The sequence below is a fragment of the Echinococcus granulosus genome, assembly GCF_000524195.1.
Source record: "Echinococcus granulosus chromosome Unknown EG_S00074, whole genome shotgun sequence".
In the NCBI taxonomy this organism is placed as follows: domain Eukaryota; kingdom Metazoa; phylum Platyhelminthes; class Cestoda; order Cyclophyllidea; family Taeniidae; genus Echinococcus; species Echinococcus granulosus.
The window spans coordinates 399,181-410,091 of record NW_020170454.1 but is presented as its reverse complement, the minus strand read 5'-3'; the positions used below and the strand labels follow the sequence as shown (position 1 = coordinate 410,091).

General features: G+C 43.7%; 2 protein-coding genes across 2 annotated transcripts in view; one reads left to right on the top strand and one right to left on the bottom strand. All coding sequences in view use genetic code 11, as the record gives it.

Annotated features, from left to right (window-relative positions):
- Nucleotides 1-1,999: 1,999 nt before the first annotated feature.
- EGR_07332 (Heat shock cognate protein) lies at nt 2,000-3,847 on the bottom strand (the record flags this gene model as incomplete). The annotated part of the gene is made up of 1 exon (XM_024496581.1): nt 2,000-3,847. One exon carries the CDS (start codon nt 3,845-3,847, stop codon nt 2,000-2,002), a length of 1,848 nt encoding a protein of 615 aa, XP_024349057.1.
- Nucleotides 3,848-6,891: 3,044 nt separating this feature from the next.
- EGR_07331 (hypothetical protein) overlaps nt 6,892-10,911 on the top strand; it is a gene marked incomplete at both ends in the record, with an annotated part of 8,452 nt that continues 4,432 nt past the window's right edge. Inside the window, 2 exons of the mRNA XM_024496580.1 lie at nt 6,892-7,030; nt 8,284-8,350. Coding sequence (XP_024349056.1) covers nt 6,892-7,030; nt 8,284-8,350 — 206 coding nt within the window. The remainder of the gene's footprint in view (nt 7,031-8,283; nt 8,351-10,911) is intronic.

Here is a 10,911-nt window from a genome sequence, read left to right as displayed (position 1 = left end):
TTTACCCGAATATATTGTCAGATTTAAGGCGGCACTTTGGAGGTCGTGCCAGTTACATTCTGGCAACGGTGTTCATTTGCATCCTGCTATCCTTTTTTCTTTTGGAACCTTCCTTGAAAGTCAAACTACTGACGTGTACACATGTGTAGTGAGCGTTTGTCGGACAGACGAGTGGACACACTACAGTGGATATTTGTGCAACTTCCCCACGGGATGTGCATGAACATATTAAGCCCTCAGTGCATGTGAGCGAGGTGGGTCGAAACTTCTAGATTCCAGAAGGAAGGAATTTTGCACCTCACAGTCATTCATCATCTCCTTTGCAATTTCATAATGACCACTTTGTGTTCGCATGAAAAAAATGAGTTAAATTGATCCTTGAGATTGAACTTTTCTACCGGAGATGTGCCGAGTGCTGATTTGTGCCTGGTGTGGGTGGATGTAGATGTACAAGTTGGCCAAGTTGACGACTCGCAAGCAAAGTGACCTTTTATTTGCCACTTATCCAGCACCTTATGCCCAACTTGCACACACATTTATGAGAAGGAGAATGAGAGTACAAACTCTCGCGCAGTCGTACCTGTGGGATCAAGTTCAAGCAGTCAGTGGCACTAGGGTGGCTTTTGAAAACATTTTGGAGCATACGAGAGGGGATCATTGTCACTCAGAAATGTACGCAAGCAAAACCCAAATCTGCGCTGACCGAAGAGTCCGAACAGTCAAAGATATCAACAAGCTGATATCGCCGTATTACGGAAAGGTCAAGTTTTAGTGACAATGTACATAATGCAGGGGAACCCTTAAATACTTAAAATTTTTTAGCAACTGCAAAAAGAATTCCCTACAATGCTTTGACAATGCATTTGAGTCCATTAGCTGTCTTATGAGCATATTCAAAGTCAGCACAAACGTATGCGACATTATTGAAGAGGGTCTGTTCAGTGTTATTTGAAGACTTTTAGTTACCGCCACCCAATCAGGTGGAGGCTTATAACAAATGGCAAAATTGGAAGAATGCATAGTCTTCAGCGGTCCCGCTGAAAGGTCACGTTGTAATTTTTGCTGGCTGACCAACTGAGACCCAATCAACGACACTGCATTTCAGACCTCGCAAAAGATGCCTTAAATCTTGCTCGAGAGTATGCCAAGTTCCGCATTCTACTCACACTATCCTACGCATGATGGCACCTTGGACTAGTTCAGTTTATCAATGCCATCAGGCTTGGGTTTCCAAGAGCCAGCTTCTGCAGCAAGCAACCGGATAGAGAATTCGCCATGTGCCATCTACGTTCACTCGCTTATTGAAAAAAACTGCCAAATACACCTTATGTAGGAAAACAAAACATAAGCAATCACTCGTTACCTTTGCTCACTCACTTGGTTTTGCTTCTCGCAAATGCAGGCAGGCACTTGAACCTCTACGGTGGATGCAAAAGTAGGTGAGTGTCTTTACGTTGTCCACAGTTAATTGGTCATCTCTTTTATGTTGATCTTCCCTCTGCTCACTAACGCTGTTATGACTTAAACAAGAAAGTGTCAATGACAGACAGTACTCTCGTCTACTTGCCTTCAAAAAGTATGAATGAAAGAGGTGCAATGAATGCCGTTTGACATGGAATGACCCAAGCTTTGAGGTTTCGATAAGGCCCATCACTACATTGTCTACCGTGCTCACACAAAACCATGAAAAGTGAAGTGGTCGTTGGAGTGCTCTTCAAAATCTATGTTGTCCGATGCCAAGTCATGAATTTATATAAAGAGGAGTATTGCGGTGTATTTGGATGGGTAAATGTTTAGCAAAGCATGTACACAAAGGCTAAAATGAGTTTCCATGCACGTAGTCGGCAAAGTACAAAAAAGGTTACAAATCACAAGGAGTTGCGGATGAGATTAAATAAGCATATATTGAATTTCACAATGCAGCGTTTTGTGGAGTAGTTGAAAGATGGGCATGATTTGATGTACAGATTTCTTCATTTTACTTTTCATTTCTCCGTGCTTACAAACCAAGTTGCTTCGTTGCCATGATAAGGCTACTCACGTTCTCAAACTTCTTGTGCATTAATTCGTAGTCCTCCTCTGTTGCCTGTTCCTCGGCGTCTGTCCACTTGATAGCGTCCTCACACATCTCAAGTATATTTTGTCGATATTCCTCCGATGTCCTCTGCTTTACCTCTTCGTTCCTCAATTCCCTTTTTATGCTGTAGATGTAGTCCAATAACCTATTCTTCGCTGCCATCCTACTCCTCTGCTTCTCGTCCTCCTGCTTGAATTTCTCCGCATCATTCAGCATTCGCGCTCTTTCTTCTTCCGACAGACGACCCTTGTAGTTGGTGATGGTGATGCTATTTTGCTTCCCTGTCAACATTTCCATCGCCGATACATGGAGAATGCCATTTTCGTCAATTTCAAAGACTGCTTCGAATCTAGTTTCACCACGAGGTGCCAATGGGAGATCTGACAGAAGAAACTCACCCAACAAGCTGTTCTTACTCGTCATCGCGCGCTCACCCTCATATACCCTGATCGACGCCATCCGTTGATTGTCTGCAGACGTTTTGTAAAAACCTACCTGCTTGGTGGGAATTCGCGTGTTACGCTTTATCACCGTCGACATCTCACCACCCTCCGTCTCCATACCCAGTGAAAGTGGTGTCACTTCCATCAACGTCAAATCCTCCACTGTCATCGACTCGTCACCAGTCAGATTGGCCGCCAGCAACGCTGCACCGTACGCCACTGCCTCGTCTGGGTTGACGGACCTTTTTAATTCCCTACCATTAAAGAAATCCTGCAGCATCTTCTGCACTCTCGGAATACGCGTCGATCCACCCACCAACACTATATCGTGGATGTCAGCCTTATTTAACTTCGCATCATTCAATGCCGTCTTCACCGCATTCATCGTCCGACTGAAGAGGTCCAAGCACAACTGTTCAAGTCGGGCCCTTGTGAGGATCACATTGAAATCGATACCCTCAAACAACGAATCCACTTCTATGTTCGTGCACTCAGCCGAGCTCAGTGTCTTCTTTGCCGTCTCGCACGCCTTTCTCAGACGGCCAATGGCTTTCTTGTTACCTGTCAAGTCCTGTCTCTTGTGCTTTTGCTCGAACGCCTCCACAAGGTGATCCACCAGACGGGAATCGATGTCCTCACCACCCAGGTGCGTGTCACCACCAACCGCCTTTACCTCGAATTTTCCATTCTCGATGGACAGAATGGACACGTCGAAGGTGCCACCACCCCAATCGAAGATGAGCACATTGCGCTGCTTGTCGCTCCTCTTGTTTATGCCGTATGCAATTGCAGCAGCCGTCGGCTCATTGATGAGACGCAGTACATTTAAGCCAGCTAATTTGCCCGCGTCAATTGTGGCCTTTCGTTGATTGACGTTGAAGTACGCAGGCACAGTAATCACTGCATTTGTGACTTCCTCGCCTAAGTAGGCCTCCGCCGTCTCCTTCATCTTTGACAGCACCATGGATGAGATCTCCTCCGCAACGAAGTGCTTTGTTTCACCACAATACTGTACTTCGATCTTCGGTATCTCACCAGAATTTATAACTTTGAAGGGCCAATTCTTAATGTCGCCCTGCAACGCTTCATCGTTGAAACTGCGTCCGATCAGACGCTTCACGTCGAACACTGTGTTGGTGGGGTTCATGCCAGCCCGGGTTTTTGCGGCTTCACCGATAAGACGTTCCTTATCTGTAAAGGCAACACAACTGGGCATTGTGCGATTACCCTGATCGTTGGCTATGATTTCCACTCTGCCATGTTGGAAAACACCGACGCAGGAAAAGGTGGTTCCTAGATCAATGCCAATAGCAGGACCCGTTGACATGGCTTCTTGTGGGGCACAAATGTTAACACGTTGTGTCGAACAATGATGACCGCCACGACTGCTGCAACCTTTTATATCAACTGCAGCTGATTCTGCCTAACCTATCCATGATGCGCACTAACTGCTGGAATTCTTTTATCCAACCAGGAGGCGCTACTCTTTCATGCTTTTTTTCAATAACTAGCTACTATGCACTTAAAGCAATGACGCAAAATGCAGGCTCCGACTCGAACACGCCTATGAATGAGCGTCGGCTTGAGCAGTGGTGTCGTCTCTTATGTTGACGTGTGTGGCAGAAATACTGTCTTCAGCGTGTATAGTCAGGTGTAAATCCAGATTTGAACAGTTACTTTACTGCATCATTTAGAGTGGGAAAGTGGGCCGTATTAGAAGGAGTTTAAATCTTTATAGTTATTGCCTAGAAATATGGAAATTAAGAGCGTCTGCATGGAATATGATTGATATGCATGATTATTTTAGCCCACATTTGCATTTGGTATCGTTAGCAGCGGTTCTTTAAAGACCAAAGTGCAGAGGACGTGAACATCACACGCAAAAGTTGGGTCCTTCAGCGTCCATTTGGGTTACTAAAATGATGTGAAACCCAGTGTTACTGAACAGAAGGCTCTTCTTACCATCATCGGTCACCCGCCTGGCTTCTTGTTGTTATACCTTCGACTTCTCCATCACACTTTATTTTACTACCATCACACAAATTGTTGCACCTTAACATGATGATGCTTGACAATTTAAAATAGACGAAATATTGCTTTTTGCAAAGCTAAACGTTGTGCCGGTGACTACAAGCAACTTTATTTTAAAGTGGTGATTTTATTTCGTAGGACAATATTTACCACTTTTGTGGTGTGCAGTCAAGCGTGGAAGATTGCACCACACCCTTCCAGGAATCTCGAAGTCATTTATGCCTCCATCGCGTGCGCTAGCGGCTTCACAATACCGTGCCAAATGGACCACGACCAGCACACCAGTTCTCCGTGATTGACTCACCATCACGCAAATTTCACCTGTCTTCCTTCCCATGTAATTCGTCCTTGTGAAGGCACTCTTCCAACATGGTCGCGGGACAACAAGTGCCCGCGCAGATCATGCGCTTCTAGTATTGCGTGTACACCTCCCAATTCAGCTCGTAGTATGGACAGGTTTGATGACAAAATCTTACGTTAAGACTATAGCAGTCCTCATTCATCACTTTTTCAGTTCCCATGAGTATAATCAAATGTTCAGTACAACGGTTTTGAGATGATCGTTACTTGACGTACCCCTTTCTTGCACCTACGGTAAGAATGCCTACACTTCTTATCCTTGTTGCCTTTTTTCCTTTTTCTCCATCTTAGTTTTCCGTCTTCTACTCCCTTCCATCTTCAATCCATAAAAGACATAATCAAGAAGTGCACACACAGGTGCAGATATCAAAATTTCAATCCAATAGTTAGCCATTGAAATTACAAACTGAAAAGCGACGAAGAAGACGGGAACTGGTACATTCGAAAGCTCCTTTTGTTAAAATGTAGTCATTGATCGGGAGATGAGAGTCCTCATTGAATTACAGTCCCAAAGACTGGTAAAGCTATTGTTTTTATGCGCATACTTAATTGCTTGTCATTCGCTTCGACTTCTTTTCACCACGCCTTATGTGATTGGCGTGGCTGGGAGTACAAGAACAGGCAAAGACAACCAAGAAAGTGTGACTTGGAGGCTTGTGGTGAGAGAATGCGTTACCACACAGCAAGTACCACACTTCGTTTTGGGGCTACTTTGCCACACCCAAATCGAGTGGTGCCACCCGATGGCTGATGAAAGGTAGGAGTGGGCACCGGTCGAGTGGCTTCTTGATTGGCTAGTAGGAGTTAAGCATTTGAGGTCCTTGCGTAAGTAGTCATCTCATTCAAATGTCAATGTGGTTAGTTAAGGGAACAAATTGGAGCACACAGAAGGCACCACCTAAAATTCACATCACAATATTTCTGCCGGAGTAAATGCAACACGAATTGGGAAAGCGAAGGCACAAGTGGACTTGGGTTGGTGAGCACGTGGGTCAAGGGGAGCAGCGGCACAGCTGACAATGTTAGAGAGCGACAATAATTACAATAAAATATTGTAGCTTAACCGATGAAGTTTAGAGACATCTTTTACTGAAATTTGCTTTTGTGTGTGAAAATGTGAAGCGGCCGACTACCTAGGTGCAAAGTAAATGCTGCAATTTGTGGTGGCAGAAGTGAAAGCGAGGGTCAGTTTTAGTGAAAGGTATCTATAGAAGAGCGTATTTGTTTTTAAGACGGATATATGAGATGCATTTCTAATTGCACAGGGTCAGAGGGTCTAAATATTTGGCATTTCTGACAGAATATGCCGCGGTTAGACGTAAATGTGAACCATGCACGACGCCTGTTTGGTTATTCACCGATAGACTTCATTAGAGCCGAAATCCGTGGGCACCGAAGAGGCTGCATAGTCAAGGATACCAGCAAACCAGCATCTCATCATTACATTTTAGACTAATCTTAGCGACAATTTACACGTCAGGAGAAAATTAGCAAGCACCTCGAATTCCTTTTGGCAAATGTGGGATATTAGGCAGAAGTATTTTTACAATGCACTTAAATTTGCCAATTTTGTTTGTTGCATATTTAAAGGCAGTACAAACGCATGTAGCAATGTTGCAGAGGGTCTACTCATTGCCATCTGAAGACTCTCAGTTGCTTGCACTAAATCAGGTGCTGGTGCAGAACAAATGCTAAAGATGCAACAATCTATAGCTTCAAACGGTTCTGTTGATAGGTTGCGTTGCAGACTTCGATGGCTGACCAAATGGGACTCAAGCCAAGCCGCAGCATCTCAGATTTCACTGACGATGCCTCAAATGCACGTCAGTGAACTTAAATGAAGGAAGCGGAAAGAAGCATAGGCACAGCAGGGCAAGCGAGTAATCTGGAAACACCGCAAGATTTTCTACATCAATACAAAGCAAAATTCCCGCAGTAATGATGCGCCAGTAATATGGTTTAAGACCAAGGATTAGAAAGATGAATGAAAATATCCATACACGGCAACAAATATTTTCTAAAATAATTGAATATTTTATTTTATGTACTTTTAGCAATTGGACAAATAGATATGAGGAAAGTACGGCCACAAATTGGTTTGCGGGAATTATTGCTGACAGTAAGAAATCGTGGAAAACAGGCCACAAAACGCCTCGCTTTCCGACACTTTTTAACAGTCAGAACTAGGAGAAAGCACTTTTACTCAATTTATTGTCAGTAGCACTTTCTTCCCTCACCGTAGTGGAAAAATGGCTGACGTGGTGTTGGCAGATGTGCCGGGTTTTGGGTGTTGTTGCCACTTACAGTATCGGTGGCAAGCCTATGACTGAATGCCACATGTCTGCATCCACCATTCGACTACTGAAGCACTACAATGTGCAACTCGCTCTCCCGGTTTAAAAATGTTTTCAGAAGATGTGGTTATTGGGCTGCTGCTAGTGAGTCTGCTCATGCGGTAGCTCCTACCCATTCCTAACTCCTTTACCCATCATTCTGTGCAGTGATTCTTGCACCCATCCCTGCATTCATTCATTCGTTAATTACCTTGAATCCATTCTCTTTTCATGTGCTCCCGTGTGCTTCATCTCCTTCCGAATCATCACTTTTGCATTGGTGGCTCAATTCCTGGTCATTCGCGCATTCGAGATGCAGTCATTAACTCTCCCATCCATTCTTAAGCCATTCAATTAATACCCCCAATTTTCATTTATCCAGTTACCCATTTTAAATTTTACACAATCATCATTCCATTTTGGAATTTATATATATGCATACATGATAATGCAAATCTACTCATCTGCTCACTCCACATTTCTGACCGCTCCAAGAGACGAATCTTTTGAATTCATTTCCCTACTGCTTGCCGAATTCGTCAGCCACCTCGAAATCACTTAGCCTTTAATGAATCCGCACCTTTATCGCTGATCCACTCTTCTATCACCGTCCATCCCTGATTTAAGTACTTCCATAAAAATAAAATATTGTAATGCCAGACCGATGATGCATTTCGCATAACAGTGGTTTCTTCCATTATGTCAGATTCCATCTCCCGCCACCTCATATCTCTGACGCAAAGGAATTAATACTCATACTCAATAAGGGGCTTAGTGCCCCCTTAATGCTCCATATCCGTCAAGTCGGTCAATTGAATCCCGATGTTCAAATGTGCCCTTGGACGCTAGGACAGGAGGGCAAATGCTTTCCTCGTGGATTCTTTGAGCACCGGCTTCATCACTCAACCGATTGGTGCGTTATTTGGTTCTCTAATTATTGTTATTTCCCATAGCACATGATTTAAGCCACTGAAGACCTAAACGCTTGGATCTCTGGGCTAACTTTATTAACAGATATAGTTTTTTTGTCATATTTAAGTAAAACTAGGAATCATGTATCAATATCAAACTGAAGATAGTTATGTGTTTATATTACGGATTGGGAGGTACCTGCTTTTGTCCATTGACTCTTCCTCAGCTCATTACCTTTGAAGAAGCTCTGAAGCATCTGCTTAGATTGCACTTGAAATATTACGCAGACCTTGTCTGGTTTTACTATGGCTTGCTAATCTTACCAGTGTTAATTCTCCATCTGTTATCACCTTCACTGCGGAGGCAGTCAAACTGATTTGGTACATTTGCATCACGTCGAAAAGATGGCTCATCTAGCTGGTTTCGTTGTCGTTCATCCATCACATTTGAATGACACATTTGAAACACAGGGCTGAAACCTAAACGATACCCAATATTGAAAGTTCTTTGTGTCATGGAAGTGTAGAGAGCTGAAGTAGTGAATCGTACACAATGGGATTTAGTGGCGTGGATTTTGGTCGAACCATCCATGTCACTAAAAATCTCAAGGTGGAGAACAATTCACTAGGTACTTCTGATGACCAGACAATGCTCTGTAGGAGATTGACACCTCATATTATCGAGGTGATAAATAAACAGCGGTTAACTTTTGACTGTGCGTTAGCTTTGATATAAGGGATGTCTGTATTCTTCGTGTAGTTAACGTTCACCTGGAATGTCTCTTACGTGCAACTCGTCGATATCATTTGTAGAGGGACTTGAGCAAATAGTGTTGAAGTCTGTCCTCTGGTTACTCGGGCTTAAAGGTGGACAGAATCCAAGGTTGCGCAATGTAAACGCCAGTTAATGATGCTAGGTAGCACAGCCGCAGCAAAACTACTCCATGGAGACTCAATCAGTGGGCTTAATGTGTACTAGCCGAACCTTCTTCAATCACTGTGTTGGAGGGTCCGGAAGGTGGGATTTATGGTAGTTATAAGAAAACACTAACTCCAACCCTAACTGTCCTGGCTCTAGACATCGTCGCTCCTGTCCATTTCTGCAAGATGAGGTGCTGGAACAGCCTTCAGTCTCAGAAATGTGTCTCTGCACAATTTCCTTGAAGTTCCCTGTTTAGGAACAATTCCTCAAACACTATAAATTCGTGTTCTTGCTGAGTCTTTGCTATTTTACTGCTTTTAGGCACCCTAGTAATCACTCTAAATCCACGGCCAATCAGTCACCACAATTACGTGCAACTAGGAAAAAACGAGTGACTCAGACTCAAAATCAGTATTTTGTGGTCTTCACTAGCAGGAGGTCGGGCTCTTAGGCGCCTGCCGTACATTTGTGCTAAGTCATCCGTTGGATGGCAAAAATATTCGTCACGATTATCAGGATGGGTACTTGATATGATCCAGGATATTTGGACACGGAATTCCAGTCCATAATAGATGGTATCTCAATTTATAACAATCACCGAGACTATTTAGAACACTACCTTAACCTCAACGTGAATTGGATGTACATCTTCAGGGAGCATGTCATAAAGAAGATCCGTGAAATGCATAACACAGAGCGCACGGTCTTGTTTTCTTCATAAAATCGGATTTGGCCATTTACTCTGCTTGATTGGAAGTGGATTTTATGGCTGCTGAACAGCATTCCATTTTGACGCAAATGAACTCCTGCACAACCTCGTCGATGGCAAGCCATTGTGAGAGGATGCAGAGCATGGTCCAGCCTGCCTTTGACTGCGTCTGTCTAGGCTTTAGCGGCAGTCGTACTGTCGCCAAGCCGCCTAATTCAAGTGCCTGCGAGAGTGTCAGCAGGCTACTCACCACAAGGTAATCACTGTGGCCGAAGCAGTAGTCCTTCACCACAAACTGCATCTCATGCCACTCAGGATCGTTGCCCTATGAAAGGTAGCTAAAAGCACACCATCATCAAATAATGGCAATAATCAAATCCATCACCATTTTTGATCCTTAACTTAGCCCACTCCTTCACCCGACTGCGTTCTTTCAAATTACTTGGTGATTTAAACGTTCTTTATCCTACTTGTATATCAATCACTGAATGAAAATCCCATGTACTGGTCAAAATGTTCAACATAGAGTACTGCATCAGTGAGAAGTGGTAGTTGCTTTGCTTTTCTAGGTCTGACACTTCCCGTGTCCTCTATTAGGAGTGTTTAGCGTTACAATCCGTCCATTCTCATATTTGAACACACCCGCACAGCCAGTGCTACGGAGGCAGCAAATGTTTGTCCGGTTCCTAAATTTTTTCTTGAGTTGGTTCAGCTGGACAATGGGGTTGCCGATCCACCTAGGTGAGTATGTTTTGAGTGCCTGGTTTTGGTCCCCGCTCTGACTGAAGTTGCTGCGCCAAGAAACACCTTTCACGCTCCTCATTTTAGCTATGTGATTGCCACTTTACCTAGATGTGGCGTGTATTTCTTAGCATTTTGTGATTAGTGAAATCGTATTAACTCATGGATCACAAGACGATTGCTTATACTAAAAGCTGCAAAACTGATGAAGGATAATTTTACATTCTGGCTGATCAGCAGGAATTAAAGTGACCAAACTAATAACCACAATTGGTGCCATTATCTTAATGCAATAACTTGGATGTCGTGGTGGAATTTCCTTTTAGATAGGCAGTAGTCGCGAGCGTATTAAACAGTGTTTTACAGCGCCTGTCTTGAATTTCG